Consider the following 15,688-nt stretch of genomic DNA (forward strand, 5'->3'; position numbering starts at 1 on the left):
TTTTTACCGACTTGGTAAAGTTGTCCGAAAAATTGACGTTTTCACACAATTGCACTCTTAGAAGAAACTTGAAACTTTCACAGTCTATATAAGATTGATGAGTCTCAAACCAATGAAAATTTCAATCAAATCGGAACAAGTGCTGATTTTTACCGACTTGGTAAAGTTGTCCGAAAAATTGACGTTTTCACACAATTGCACTTTTTGAAGAAACTTGAAACTTTCACAGTCTATCGAAGACTGATGCGTCTCAAACCCATGAAAATTTCCATCAAATCGGAACAACTGCTGATTTTTACCGACTTGGTAAAGTTGTCCGAAAAATTGACGTTTTCACACAATTGCACTTTTCGAAGAAACTTGAAACTTTCAGTCTATCGAAGACTGATGCGTCTCAAACCCATGAAAATTTTAATTAAATCTGAACAACTGCTGATTTTTACCGACTTGGTAAAGTTGTCCGAAAAATTGACGTTTTCACACAATTGCACGTTTCGAAGAAACTTGAAACTTTCACAGTCTATCGAAGACTGATGCGTCTCAAACCCATGAAAATTTCAATCAAATCGGAACAACTGCTGATTTTTACCGACTTGGTAAAGTTGTCCGAAAAATTGACGTTTTCACACAATTGCACGTTTCGAAGAAACTTGAAACTTTCACAGTCTATCGAAGACTGATGCGTCTCAAACCCATGAAAATTTCAATCAAATCGGAACAACTGCTGATTTTTACCGACTTGATAAAGTTGTCCGAAAAATTGACGTTTTCACACAATTGCACTCTTAGAAGAAACTTGAAACGTTCACAGTCTATAGAAGAGTGATGAGCCTCAAACAGATGCTTGTTTTATCCTCAATCAGAAGCTTTGCGAAGAACGACTCCCGGAACTGGAATTTTAACACCTGTTGTTGTATGCGTTTAGGCACAATTTTACAGCTTTTTAGGCATGCAAAAATATTCTACAAGTTCAGAGTCGTACGTTCAGTAAAGAGCAATGCGCTCTAAATGACATCAAAATGTCTTCAAACCTTCAAAAATTAATTGAAATTGCATCCTGAATTTTGCGCGGTTCGTAAATGTAGGTCTGTAAATTAACGCTTTTCCGCAACTGCAGACTCTTCAATAAAAAATTGGAAGTTCCAAATTAAATCCAGCAGAAACTTAAAAGATTGACTCTCATATTCAAATTTCGTGTGACTTTCTATGAGAAAAATCTACCCGAATTTACTCACACGCGTTGTTATAACTGTGTTTGTTAAAAAGCGAACTCTGTGTCTCAAATGGTACTTGAGCAAATTCGTAAAAGGGGCCGTCATGTTTCAGTCGATTTCGCATGAAAAAAAACAAGCAAAACTAAAATTCCATACCTTTTTTGACAAGAAAAAATAAAAGTAAATTCTATATTTGCATATCTAAAACGGTTCTTTAGAGCAAGCTTCAGATGAGCTTGATGTAAAAATTCAAAGTCGCCCAAAATATTCTCCCCAAGAAATTTTCAAACTTGGGGAATCAATGATTTAACTAACCATCGAATTAAATCCACACTACCAGCAAGCTGATGTTCCTTGTATTCAATATTGGCCCCAAATTTCCACATCTGAAGCGGCATTTAAACATACAAAGCCGCCCAAAATATTCCCAAAGTTTAACAATTTACTACCAAATAATAGCTCAATGGATATAAACTCTACGCTACGAGTCAGTTGATGAATATGGGACTAAAAGTTCTACATGTACATGACAACCAGGGTCAAAATAATGCTAAACTTACGGAAAGCTGCGTAGTGCCACCTGGAACAAAAAAGGAAATGTGTTTAGTACAGCAGGAAATCTGTCCAAAGCCAAACTTGTTTGAAATCAGCAAAGCAAAAATAGAGAAATACATATAAAGAATCCATAAAAATTCAGCTGATTGTCGGAAAACTAAACTCAGTTCAAGCTTAAAGATTTATATATTTTTTTTTCTGCAAGCTGGCGCCACATCCTTCATTTCTATCACGATGATTCTATATTTCCCGTTCACTGTCGGTAGCAAATTGAAAATTCATATATCTTTTCCAGAAAAAAAGACACCGAACTACAGAATAAACATCATCATTTAATTGTTCGCCTTTTCGATGATTCATTCTTTACTTGGTAGTTCGATTTCAGTTTGCGTATTGTTGACATTTTTAACAACAAGTACTTATCTGTTCGCACGGCAATATTTCCAAAGGAAAATCTCACGTTCCAACTTAACGAAAGTCAACAATAACTAAACGAAAAACACGCCAAACGCCGATCTTTCACTAATTTAATTTTAAATTTAGAGCTATATATTTGTCTGAATTTCATTCGGGTATATAATCGGACTTTTGTTAAGTTTTAACGTGAAATTTGCCTTTGGAAATATTGCAATGCGAACAGACACTCTCTACAAAAATGTCAACAATAAACAAACTGAAATCGAACTGCCAAGTAAAGCATGAATCATCGAAAGGGCGAACCTGCAAATGATTAAATAATCACGTTTATTCTGTAGTTCCATGCCTTTTTCTCGAAAAAATTAATGTTCAGTTTGCTACCGACAGTGGGTAAAATCGATCGATAATCGCATGCTTAGATGCGGAATTTAGAATCATTGTGGCCCTTATGGCAAGTGCGGTGATTTGTAAAAGTGTGGTGAACTTCTTGAAGATAGAAAATAAAGGATGCGGCCCCAGCTTGCAGAAAAAAAATGTAAATCTTTATGCTTGAACTGCGTTTAGTTTTCCGACAATCAACTGAAGTTTTGTGGATTATTTGTATTTCTCTCTCTGTGCTTTGCAAATTTCAAATAAGTTTGGCTTTGGACTTGGACAGATTTCCTGCTGTACTAAACATATTTTCTTCATTCTTTCCAGGTGGAACTACGCAGCTTTCGGTATGTTTAGCATTTCTTTGCCCCTGGTTGCCGTGTAGATGTAAAACTTTTAGTCTCATATTCATCAACACTTACTCGTAGGCTGGATTTGCTATTAGTTATTTCCAAGTTAATTTTAAAACTTTGGGTGGCTTAAGAGTATTTTGAGTTTCTGAGAAATTTTTATTCAAGAAACGCCATGCAAAAGATGTTTCGTGACAGTTTTTTCAAATGCTGCGCAAAATGTTCGTAACGATGAGTGAAGTTAGCGCATCAAGTCATGTCCGCATCACTGCGCGCCCACAACTGAAAATTCACTGAGGGGTTACCATGGCCAAAAAGTTGTAAAATTGCGCCCAAAGGCCTCAATCAACTTCGTTCTTTTTAAACGGTTTTCAACGTACCTACGTTTCGAATCGCTGGTTCAAAACCATACTGTGCATATTGTGCATAGTGCATATAGTGCTAGTGATATTGTGCGGATATAGTCGTTTTAATTCTAAACGCACAAATGCACCAAAGCAAGAGACAAAACTTCTCTGTTCCAAAGCAAACGCTCAAACCTGATTTAAAAACGTAACATGAAAAAGCCGTTAAATATAAATCAAATTCAAATGAGAGCTTATGCGACATCTGTGTGAATCTCGAGCAGTTTCCCTAGCTAGGAAGACTTGCTTTAATGATCTGGCTCTGCCCATTGCAAGCTAGATTTCACATTTAGATAATGATTTTGATAATAAATATTTTGGCAGCAAAGAACCAGTATAAATTTAAAAAATCGAAATTTATAACAGATATAGGTGAAATATGACAACGTTGAATACGGAGCATTGTCAGTAAGCTTCATTCTGTCCACAGATTCTGTCTTCTGGGAAAATAATGTTGAAATGCAAACAATAATAGAATTCCCTTAATAGTAATTTTCAAAAGAGAATTGTTGAACAATACTTTGTTGGGCCGAATTAGAGCGTTGCCTTCGCATTTAAAACGTAAGTCAGGGTTAGGAGTTGTTTAGTACACTTTCTAACCTTAAATGTATTTATTAGCAATGGGGGGCTGTCGGTGTTCCTACAAAAATTGCACAAACACGACGAAATCAGCAGAAATCAATTTCTTCCAGTACCCGGTAAAGCACAGATCTAGGTGCGTAAATTGGATCGAAAATTCCGAAAAGCCCGCCTTTTATGACCTGGAAGAAGATCAATTAAGAAACAAAGTAATTTGTGAATCGCACTTTGAAGAAAAATGGTTTCTCAACAGCCAAAGAAAGCGGTTATTGCATGGAGCAATCCCAACATTGGACGGTAATTCAAATCATGTCCGAGACACTGCATCTCCGAATTCCAGAGATGCTCCTGTTTATTTACCCTCTAACTCTAACCAGTACAGTGATGTGAAAGTAGTGCCTACCAACAATGATGGCACAGTCTTCGTGTTGGACACCGAAAATATGTTTACAATATCTCCGAAAATTGAGTCATACATTATTAAAAACGGAGTTCTGGTTCCCACCAATTCAAACAGTGCGGTAAAAAATACAACAGGTAGATTCATTAGGCAATCAACCTCGAATAGATTTACAAAACCATCCACCAGTACTGCAGGGTATGTAATGGGAGCAGAAACAGAAATTGCCAACATCAACACGCCGCCAGGCCCGTCAAAAACACTATTAAAGGAAAATTCGCACCAAAGCAATTTTTTAAAATCGGAAGTAGGAGAGGCTGAAACCGAGAATGGGGACTTCTTCAGTCATGAAGAACCATCTGAGAAAAAAATTGTTTCTGAGGACGTCAAGCACAAAGCGAAGCAAGGACATACTATTTCAAATAACCATGGACATTCGAAGAGTGCCGTTACAAAGAACTATTTACGGCAAATTAAAAAACATAGTCGAGACATCGCCACCATCAAACGAATGCTTAAACAGAAACGAATTGCTCAACAAGCTAAACCCTCTATTAAAAACATACTTGCTGAGCTGCAGCAGCACGTTCCATCGAGTTTATTTACAATTATAAGCTTGATTTTAGGTAAGTTATTATAGTGAAAAAAGGTTAAAGTATGAGTTCATTTGTGGTGTTTTCAGGCGAAAAAAATGATCTAAATGGCGAAGATATTGAATTCTTTACAACGCTTCACCGAGCCTCTCCGGAAGTTTACCAAATGCTTTCAGATAAATACAAGTGGAATTTACCCAGCATAGAGCTAGTAGTCGACACAACTGAACCATTCTAATTGAGAAATTGCTGATTATTGATAAGCTTCTTCTTCAGTCTTCTTTATTGTGTAATTGAATATATCAAATTTTTTATTTCTCTTAATTGTACAAGATCAGGGTTGAACTGATACAAATACAAGTGATTTGTAAGCTTAATTTTCGAAGTCCTCGGTTTGTGAAGAAAGTAACTTTTTTATTAACAGGTTGAACTCTCTGGTTGATTTGAATGCAATTTTTACGGTTTATTAAATCGCCAACTGGACCAGTTAATCAACCGCATGAATTTAATTTAAATGTCAATTTACAAAAATATGTGCCTCTAAAACGAAGCACACCTATGCTCATATGCCCCTAGGCTTTTATCATTTCAACTCTGAAACCCTATGTATACATAGTGTTAACAGTGCCGAGATTGGCGATAGTCTATCGATGGAAAAATTGAAGTCTAGATATATAGTCCAAATCTCTATCTACAGGTCAAACGATATTGTTTGTTTTTTATTAGCTACTTATATCTAGTCTTTTTATTATATAAATGATGAACTTCGAAATTGCCTACACCCCATCACAAATTGCATTTTCTCATATGGGTTGTACAGTTCCGAATGTATCGTTCAGATTGTTTATAATTGTCATCAAATTGAAGAAAATTAATTTTGTACCCATTGTTTTATGTAATAGATTAATCAAGAGGGAACACCATGTTTCCATTGTGATTACATAGGAAGTTTGTTCATTATTTCAAATCAATTTCACTAAACTGATCGTGACATGTTTGCTGTTTATTTCAAATACCAACATTTTTTAATAAAATTTAAAGAGGAATCTAGTCGAATTCTGACCCTATGGTGATGCTGATTTCTCCAGGAAGAACAACAGTTTGGTGGAACCATCGATTTGTATCCAGAGCAACTGTAATTTATAAACCATTTGTTTTAGAATTAACTCACACCGAAAATACTCAGATCAACTGACTTATTTCCCCTGGTTCCACTACTACTTCCACTTCCTTGCATTCGTAGTAGCATTCCGGAGGAGGTGCCAATTTCCACAATTTTCTTCCACTAAGCTGAGCTTGCCATGACGGATAATGGACATCATCTACCTAAGTATAAATACATGCTAAACCTCTCTACCTACTCAGAAGCTCCAAACTTGTGGGTTCGAAAAAAATACTTACATGCATGTGAGCTCCATGTCCCGGGCCCCCCATAAAAATCCAACTTAAATCAATATTTTCAGTCATGTTCGACAGAAAATATGGCTTACTGTAGAACTGTTTTAAATATTTTCCAATCTCATCGTTACAATTATTCCAGCCAATATACCAGGGCATTTCTCCAGGTTTTAACATCGCTCTGTCGGCATTCATATTAAAAACTTCCTGTAGAGAGGCAAACTCTGTTTTATATGGGAAGAACTGGCATGTTTTATGTTTGCTCCTGTTTACTTCCGTTGAATTGAATAGCGCTTTGAAGAAATCAAAAGTAAACAACTTTTTTGCAGGCCAATTCGCAGCACCATCGGTTACCACAACCGGATGAGTTTGTTTGAAGTATTTTTGCAGGAAGAGTGCAGGTGATACGTTGGCTACTTTGTCAACTTTCGAAAAATCCTGACAAATCTCGCAGTATTCTGGAGCGCGAAATAACTTAGAAGTCTCATGAGGCATTTCTATATAGCACTAAAGAAAACTTTAGGTTGCTCCAAAGCAAAAAGCATCATATGCTTACCTCCGATTTGTCGAGTAGATGAATATGTCGAAACATCGCGCAAACGAGAAAAGCAGCGGCGATAAAAACGATCAATCTTAAAGGCAACTCAGTTTTGCGAATTTTTTTTAGCACAGTTAGTTTGTGAATGTCCGTAACGGGAATATTTGAATTTTCAAACTTGCAAAGAATGGTCTTCAACCGCTCTTTAGGGCTTTCCATATTGAACTGATTCGGGCATTACACCGCTCCAGATTCCGGATATTCAATTTAATTTATCAGTGCGAGCAGCTGGCTGTAACCATTGAACTGGTTAACGTAATAAAAGTTCCCTTATTCCACCTGATCAACCCCGCAAATAGAATGGAGAAGTGTTAAATTAATCAGACAATGTAGTGCTCTGAGAAAAGATTTTAATATAATTGACACAAAATAGCAATTAAAGAAATTTACAGCTACAAACGGATTAAAGTAACTAACAGCAACAATCAAGATTTAAATATCAAACAGGCTGATAAGAAACTTACGCGATAGTTACTGGCGATGCTGTAGTATCTTTAACTGAATTAGTATGCTAACTGAACCTATCGCCAAGCCAACTTATCACCGTAACTTTTACAACTAATTTAAATTGCCGATAACTACGTTGGTATTTTTAAAGGAACAACCAAGAATAATATTTAGTAGAAATAAATTAGAAAATATGACATCAAATTACAAACTAAACTTTTAAAAAATCTGAAGTATTATTTAAACTAGCTTCAACAAGTATATGCATTCAACTTTGATCCATTAGGAAATCAGCATGAGTTGTAGTTGAATCTTTTTGGATCGATTCGAAGATCGGTTGCAGGTCCGAAGAATTTTTTATTTGATTCACAAACTCATTCAGATGAGGATTTTTATCTGAAATTAATATTGAAATGAATATTCATATAAAACGTGCTATACGTTTAAACATTCACACTTTAAAACCAACAAATTCTCTATCACTAAAACTCACCAGCATCAGGAATACTCAGTAAAGCAGTGACAGCTCGCATGGCAGACCTTTTCAGTTCGTCTTGTTTCTCGTACTCTTGTTTCACAGAGTTTGCTTTCACCTTTAACGTCAACGTGGCCCGAAGAGGTTCAATTAACCTATCTAATCCTAAGGTGAAAGAAAGACTAGTTAATCAATTTTGCGTTTCTGTCTTTGTCCACTTACTCTGAAGAACAAACCCTGGACATATCTGAGCTAATCTAGCTACCATCAAGTAGGTCAACATCTTGATGTCGTAGTGATCTTTCAGGCCGGATTCCACGTGATTTATAAAATCAAAAATATCAATTTTATCCAGGCATGAATCTAACAGCGTGTACATGCATTCAAAAGCAGCCTTTCTAATATCCAAACCATCATCGACAGTGTGTTTGAAAGGCCCCATTTCCACTTCGCGAATAAGATCTCTCTAAATCAAAACAGAAATATAAATGGTAGCTAGTCCATATGGTCATATTTTTATACAACAAACCTTGACATTGGTCTCATTGTATAGCTGCGGCAAAATAGACTCCAAAAGATCTCGAATCAACGAAGGCTTGTTGTGTGCAGCAGAATTAAAAGCTACTAATGCCACTCTTCTAACATTCAGATCTGGATCTTGCAATGTATTCAAAAACTCTCCAATGCATTGTCGCAGAAGTGGGTCGATTGGTGTTGGCTGAAATGCATGTTAGTTGCTTAAAAACTACGCAAATTGCTTTCAAGTTCTCAATACCTGGTCCGAGATAGTGAATTTCACGGCTGTAACAACCGTAGTTCTCATCAACGGCGAAGGGGAATTTAAGGACCGTTTCAACTTCGGGAGTAAATTCGATGGATCGATCAAAGTTAATTTGCCCAAACATTCGGCCACGACGTTTCTGGTACCTTCTTCTTGGCACTCACAATGGCAATAAAGTTGAGCCCAAATATCGGGCACAAATGGAAGGAGTTGCTGAACTCCTTCGGTGGTTTGAGACAGACAGGTAATCACCTAAAAATTCTCATGTATTTCCAAGAACTTAGAGGAATATCGATGATTGTCTCACTTCCTTGACCGAATGCAGCAAGAGATACTGTCTTTTCTGCTGCTCTTGACTTTCTTTCAGAATAAACGGCAAATATTGTTGAAGATTTCCAATACAGATGCTACCTAATGCGTAACTCGCTGCTGACTTGACTTCTTCAGACATTGCGCTAAATGCGCTTAAGATAACTTGTTTTAAGTTGGGCACTGAAGTCAGATCGCTAAAACAAACATCATTCAAAAGGAAATATATTTGCCGGGCAAACCCAATTCTTACATCTCCCTTCCAATTTCTCCAACGACAAGAAGAGCAAATATTTGTTGTGAATCCGATGTAGCACATTGAATTTCATTAATAAACTGAGGGATAACTGGAAGAGCTTGTGATTGGCAAACAACAGTAATAGCTGCTACACATTTGGCTAAAGAATAAAACGCTTGTTTGTGTAGAACGGCCTGCTGGTTTGTTGATAGATTGCTTATCGGCATAAGAAGCAAACGCAAAAGATAGTCGTATGACAAACCAGGAAGATTGCACTTGACTAACGATTTAAAGAATTCCAACATCGACTGAAGAGCAGTGCCTGTAAATTAAAAATGAGCAATGCCAAAGTTACGGAAGACCCTAAAACATACCTTGTAGAAGAGGACTTTTTACCAGAATCAGTACTTGTGGCATTATGCCGCTATTAATATCTTGAAGAGCCTTCGGATGTTGCACGGCAATTGATTTTAAAATTATTAAAGTCCACTGAGCAATATGTAAGTCAGATTCATCAAGCAACGGAGGAATCTCTGCAACGATTGGTTGCAGCAGTTGAACATTAATTTTCTTATGGTAGTTCTGAATCAAGCAATCAATTAGTTGAAGTGTGCTTAACTTAAGAGCTCTTTGGTTTTTTCTTAGAAAAAGACCTAAAATAGGCATGGCTTCTGGCAATATAGGTAGATCAATTCCCAGTGGTGAACCAGCTATTTTCTTCAATGCCTTCACAGTAGTTAAACGAGTTATCTCGTTCTTAAGTCTGTCCAAGAACAGCGGCAGACAATACGGCAATTCTCCTTTCAACTGGTCTCCTAAATTGCAGATTACTTGGCCCATAGTTGAAATTGCTTTCTCTTTCACTTCTTGATCAATGTCAGAAGCTTTAAGCCTTAGAAGCGTACAAACATAAATGTCTTTCGTAAATGGAGTGAAATCAAAACCTGTATGAACCTGGGTGAGGAGAATATGTATTCATAAAAGTTATTACAGCTTTTATATATTAGTATATTTACCTGCATCGGTCTGATGACTTTTACCAATTCCTGTAAAACGCCAAGAGCTTCAGCAGTAATTTTGTAAAAATTGTCTCCCACAGCTACGATTACTGGCTGTAATAGAATATTGATAAATGGGTGAAATACTGTCGGAGGGTGAGTAGTTAGGAGACAATATATAAATGACAGAGCATCAATTTTCATATTACTGCTGGAATTTTTCTCCACTAGAGAATATAAAATCCCTGGAATTAATTCACCGATATGAGCACCTAAGGCGCCGGGAAGGACTGTGCACACTTCTTTCAGTAGTTGAAAACAGTCTTGTCTAAAAATCGAATAATTAAATTAGTAATACATTTTTATGCAATGTAAATACCGGGTTTTCATGCTTTTCTCTTTCATTTGTATTTGAATTCCTTTAACAAGTGGGGCAATTTGCACTTGCAGCAGTGATGCAGGCGTTTCTTCTTCATCATCCATAACCATAGCATTAGGATCTAGATTAACATTAACGGTGGCTTTTGTTTGTTTCAATAAAGCCATGTAAGCGTGGAATATATCAGATTTCACGTTTTCTTCTCGTTCTGGAAATCAAACTAGACAATGAACAAAAAGTACTATTAAACAGAGCTAGATAATTGCCTTTGAATCTAGAAATCAAAGCAGGCGAAAGAACTTTGTAAAATTCCGCCAGTAACTCGTGACGAGTGCTGATGATTGCTTCTAAAGACTTTGCAGCCGACCTGCGGACTTTCCAGCTCATGTCATCGTCATCACTGTACTCATCGTTTTCCTCATCATCTTCATCATCCTCCACATTGGTGCTTCCTAATCCGTCATCTTCATCATAGTTGTAGTTCGGATCGTATGTCATGTATTTAAGGCATAACTCGGTTATCTAGAAAAAACGGCTTGTTTGAAAACTCCTTAAAATAAACTGGATAATAGCACCTTGGGAATATTCGGTGTAATTTCTTTGGGGCATCTGTTAACAAAGCTTTCGAATGCCTGTAGACAATATTCTCTCAACTCTTCGTCATCAACATCAGATCTCTGGAGAATAATTGGAACAAACTTATCGATTTGCTCTCCAAATTTATGGCCAGACTGACGACTGAAATAAAACTCGTATGCGTAAAAATAAGCTTAAGACAACTTCCAACCCGTAGCTTACCAAACTGCAGCAACGCATTGGATGTAAGTACGCGTCTGGGAATTCGCTTTATTAAGGCGCAGACCGTCATACAGGTGGTCAATCAGTTTGTTGTACAATTCGTTATTGCAAGAAAGTACCAAGTTGCTTAACGCACAAATAGTACGCTTTCGCACTGCTTGGCGCTGAGATTCCAACTGAGGCAATAACGCTGTTAAGATCGACTGATGGAATGTCTGGAGCAAAGGGCCAAACCGCAGCAGCAAATCTGCGATAATATCCAAAGCTTCCAGTTGAACAGAAACGTCTTCTTGCTGGAAAGTTTCATAAATGCACCATAGTTTCGAATAAGGAAAAAGTTCCATCAAAGTAGAGCGTTGATTATAATTAATATTATAATACGTTAATATAATACGGGATTTTTCTATAAAAAAAATGCCTGTTAATTTATTGGCACTTTGGAAAGTATTTGATCAAATTAAAAATTTTGTTGCATTCGGTCTTACAAAAAGCCGCGTTTTTCGGCAAATATTCACTCCTACTCTTAAAAGTTCGTTGGTATGTTTATCGAACACCATGTATATGAACCGTTTTGCTATACACAGTTCTCGATCTGTCAGGAAGCCTCATTGGATTCTCTTTCGTAAATTGTTGAGGCTTTCTTTCGGGATACTCGCTAAGATTTTGATATACTTTATACCAGGGCTGAGTAGAACAGAAAGAGTGAGGTCGACCTTTTCGATCGAAGTGCAATAATTTCAGTGTTGCATTGAAGTTTTGCGGCTATGGCCGCTTTCAGTTGCTCGCTTCATTGCAATGCCTGGCCGAATTTACCATTATACGTTGGGAAAGAAGCTCCAGCCTTTTCCAGTCTCATGAAATGAGCAAAATTTATTCCTTCGCGGCTTCACAGCAATTTAAGGCCGGCTTTATATAGACAGCGCGATTTTTCGATGCCATGTTGATAGAAAGTCTTAATTAACTGTTTATATACCAATGCTCTGAGATATTTAGCGGCATCCAGGTCAGACAGCACGTTTATTTGAACATGCTTGATACAGTAATTAATTGCGTAGAACGGAAAGCCCTATCAAGCACCCTAAATATACAGGAGACATGAAAACTTACCCTTTCAATTGCAGTGGTTAATCTGCCGGTGATTCTCTTGCAAATAGCTCCAGACATGCCGACAATAGATTGGGGCAATTCAGCAATGACGGTTTTGAGCCCAATGCTGGAGATATCACGTAACTGCTCCTTATCACAAACCATATTGATGCAAAGAGCTTCAACAATAGTATCTACTTGGTATTCTTTGACTTTGTTAACTAGAGGTCCCAAACTGAAATTGAAGAAAAGAAAGAACATCAGGAATATGTGGGGAGAAGATTGAGCTGGCGAAATTGAACTTCTGATTTTTGGTTTTCTTACCATTTAACTGCTAAATTCTGTACTTCGCCATTCTTGTCTTCGAGTAACTTTAGAAGCATTCTAACAACTTTCCGCTCAGAGTCATCATCCAGCTTAATACTATCCTTCTGCAGTTCGGTCATAAGATCGTTGGTGGCCATAAATCGAAAATCCTTGTCAGATGATTGCATCTGTAAAAACAATAACATGAGTGGAAACTTAGTTGGTTTCGCTTGAAAATTTGTCTTGGTTTAAAATATCAGCTGTAAGTCCTAAAAGTCTAAACATTTAGCTTATGCAGTGAATTTCGTTGGTGTTTAGAAAAATACGAATAATTGGCAGATTTTGAAGTGTTTATGTAAATCATGAAAAACGTACTGATGAAACTTCAAATGGGGGATGCAAATGAGGCTTTGAGTCAGTTTGTTTGTTTTTATTACGTTTTAGGGTTACTATGGGAGAATGGCACTATTAAGCTCGTACGAAATGTTGGTTTTTTAATTCACTTACCTTTTCTAAGAGGTTGGCTATTTGATAAGATACACTAGCCATGGTTGAAATTTACCGTATTTCAATATCAACAAACAAATCACAGAACTTGTACTATAAGTAAAAAATGAAAAATTGTAAAATATACATCAATTCTAGGTTAGCTGCTTTCCAGATCAATTTTCATAGTACAGCATCACGTATCTCGATTGCAGCACATTAACGGATCGCCAAAATTATGTTCAGAGAACAGTGCAAACCAAACGAACGGGAAAAATAAGCAAACTGTTATATATAAAAGATTATTTCCGATTCTCGGCAAATGGAAAATCTAAAATCAGCGTATCACAATAACAAATTTGACGTTTACCACTGGGATTATCGAGAATAATGGATCAAGTGGAGAATATGGCTCCTGCGCAGTAACATTTCATGAAGATTCCGTACAGGATAAATTTAAAATTGGAAACGAATAAAATAATAACAGATAATAAGCCCGAAGTAGTTTCACTTCAATATTTTATCAGAAATTAATTCGAGTAACTGCCCAAGATAACCTAACTCAAAAATGGAATCATAAAAATTATGCCTGTTCATTATTTATGCACCACGCATTCGCTTTACGCAACCTAAGATACATCTGTGCAGACGGTTTGTTTGAAAATTTTCGTTTCAAATTAAAAGATTCTGTACTCATAAGCTGCATAACAGTATCAAATGACATGTAAGTCCTCCTGAACACATTAGTGCCGTGAATACTTAGAAACCGCGTGGCCCAAGAAAAGGGGTCTACATCAGCGTCGCCTTCCTCGCTCAAACCATTACTCGAACCTGCGGACATTCTGATCGTCCCGCTGAATGTATTAATTAAAAATGCAGTATCACTCAGTACTAATTTCACTGTGCGAGTTACTCAAATTGCCTTATATTCTATCGACAACAAAACAGTTGTAAATCGCTAAACTATCACTCACTCATCTGGCTGTATGTTCAATGTTACTACGCCTCAAAGAGTTGCAATTTGAAACTTTCCAAGGGATAAATTCGTTTTGCAAAAACAAGGTCTAATATGCGCTGCTGTGAGGTCGTATTGAATACTTACCAGTGTAAAGCTATCAATCGAAAGAGCCTTTAAAATTCTCTCTAGATTGTTCATTGTTTTGAGTTAAATAAGTAAATAAAATAATTAAAATGAAAACCCCTTCTTCCTGCTCTTTCCTAGCAGACTACTCAATTCAGAAACAGGGATTTTCTTCAGTGGTTGCCCGTCTTACAAAATCAACTTAAAAGTTCCTAGATTTTGGTCATTTTTTATAACGTTTATTATTAATTTAAATCTGGACAATCCAGAAAAAAAATTCGAACAATTTACAATTTCTATTCTATTCTTCTAAATTATTCATTATTTATTATTAATTTAATATTCCTCTATGGCCCATGCAGATCCCAAATCTCTCAAGGCAGGTATTAAATTTATGTTGGCTGCTCTGATGTTACTATCAGTGCGCGGTAGTATTTGAGTTTGTCTGCGTAAAACGACCAAGTTTCACTCTGGAGTAATTTCCACGAATTTGTGGGCCAATTTAAGGCAAATGTGCTGCTTATATTAACTCAGATCTGTTTAGCAACTAGTGTAAATATAAAAACTGTGCATAACAGTGGTTCCTGACTTCTTTGACAGGCCGACAATCACAGACAGCAGCCCCCAAAGGTAAAAGCAATTGTTTACTTGAGTTTAGTGTCTAAATGCTTAATTAAACACTATTTTGTTTATTCTCGTTTAGTTACTGTAATTGAAAATAGTTACTTTTGAAGCCCTTTACTGTGTAATGCATCATTTAAACTATCATCCACTGTGTAGAAACATGATCACTGTTGTATTTAAAAAAGTTAATTAAGCCTCCTCACATTCTCAATTTAGGACTTACTACCACTGATTAAAACTCATTCTCGAAGTCCCATTTCGACCTCCTTATCGCGTATTAAGAGTGTATCAAATTACAAGTAACATTGCCTAAATGATTCCAAAATTCATACTGATTGAATACACTCAAATGCAGTTATAATCACCAAAGGTTGATTGTTAATGTAAGTTTAATTTTCATATCAACTTATTTCGTTCGAAGCTTCGGCCGTTCGAGAAACTATCCTGCGAAGTATACATTGGCTTCTCTGGAATTTCTAATAAAAGTTACGTAAAGTTTCTCGATTCAAATGTGAATACCTGATTCAAAATGAATTTACACTTCAAACATTCACCAGAAAAATGTACAATTGACTGGCAAATCAAAAACAATACACGAATTCAAATAAATTTGAAATCTTAGTACCTAGGAAACTATCAAAATTATAATCAAAAAGTGTTTGTAAAAAAGATTTTCGATTGCAGTGGATTCAAGTCTACTGGATTGTAAATTGAAGAAGGGGCGCGCCGGGTTGCGAAAAGTTGGTAACTCGGGTCTCTTAGCTTAAACTAGCTAATTTTTCGAGAAACAACTGAAATTT

General features: G+C 36.5%; 3 protein-coding genes across 4 annotated transcripts; 1 reads left to right on the top strand and 2 right to left on the bottom strand.

Annotated features, from left to right (window-relative positions):
• The first annotated feature begins 3,715 nt into the window (after positions 1 to 3,715).
• Positions 3,716 to 5,930, top strand: LOC109532906. The gene is made up of 3 exons (XM_019898044.2): positions 3,716 to 3,873; positions 3,931 to 4,917; positions 4,974 to 5,930. Exons 2-3 carry the CDS (start codon positions 3,933 to 3,935, stop codon positions 5,120 to 5,122), a joined length of 1,134 nt encoding a protein of 377 aa, XP_019753603.1. The 5' UTR covers positions 3,716 to 3,873; positions 3,931 to 3,932; the 3' UTR covers positions 5,123 to 5,930.
• LOC109532907 (F-box protein At5g06550) lies at positions 5,925 to 7,153 on the bottom strand. Its single transcript, XM_019898045.2, has 4 exons — positions 6,839 to 7,153; positions 6,286 to 6,789; positions 6,081 to 6,210; positions 5,925 to 6,017 (listed from the first exon to the last, which is right to left on the bottom strand). The coding sequence occupies exons 1-4, from the start codon at positions 7,037 to 7,039 to the stop codon at positions 5,932 to 5,934; spliced, it is 921 nt and encodes a 306-aa protein (XP_019753604.1). The 5' UTR covers positions 7,040 to 7,153; the 3' UTR covers positions 5,925 to 5,931.
• Positions 7,154 to 7,213: 60 nt separating this feature from the next.
• LOC109532905 (cullin-associated NEDD8-dissociated protein 1) lies at positions 7,214 to 14,354 on the bottom strand. Of its 2 annotated transcripts, none has more exons than XM_048663457.1 (16): positions 14,286 to 14,354; positions 12,716 to 12,885; positions 12,413 to 12,626; positions 11,306 to 11,598; positions 11,083 to 11,245; positions 10,774 to 11,029; positions 10,508 to 10,715; positions 10,147 to 10,456; positions 9,505 to 10,084; positions 9,146 to 9,452; positions 8,891 to 9,089; positions 8,578 to 8,835; positions 8,332 to 8,520; positions 8,025 to 8,268; positions 7,821 to 7,967; positions 7,214 to 7,723 (listed from the first exon to the last, which is right to left on the bottom strand). In XM_048663457.1, exons 1-16 carry the CDS (start codon positions 14,337 to 14,339, stop codon positions 7,596 to 7,598), a joined length of 3,720 nt encoding a protein of 1,239 aa, XP_048519414.1. In that variant the 5' UTR covers positions 14,340 to 14,354; the 3' UTR covers positions 7,214 to 7,595. The 2 variants fall into 2 exon arrangements, with proteins under 2 accessions (XP_048519414.1, XP_019753602.1); XM_019898043.2 differs by lacking the exon at positions 14,286 to 14,354 and adding an exon at positions 13,205 to 13,619.
• Between the last annotated feature and the right edge of the window lie 1,334 nt (positions 14,355 to 15,688).

This window comes from Dendroctonus ponderosae, unplaced genomic scaffold (assembly GCF_020466585.1).
Source record: "Dendroctonus ponderosae isolate FM_Combo_2020 unplaced genomic scaffold, Dpon_F_20191213v2 Dpon_F_20191213_1, whole genome shotgun sequence".
NCBI lineage: Eukaryota > Metazoa > Arthropoda > Insecta > Coleoptera > Curculionidae > Dendroctonus > Dendroctonus ponderosae.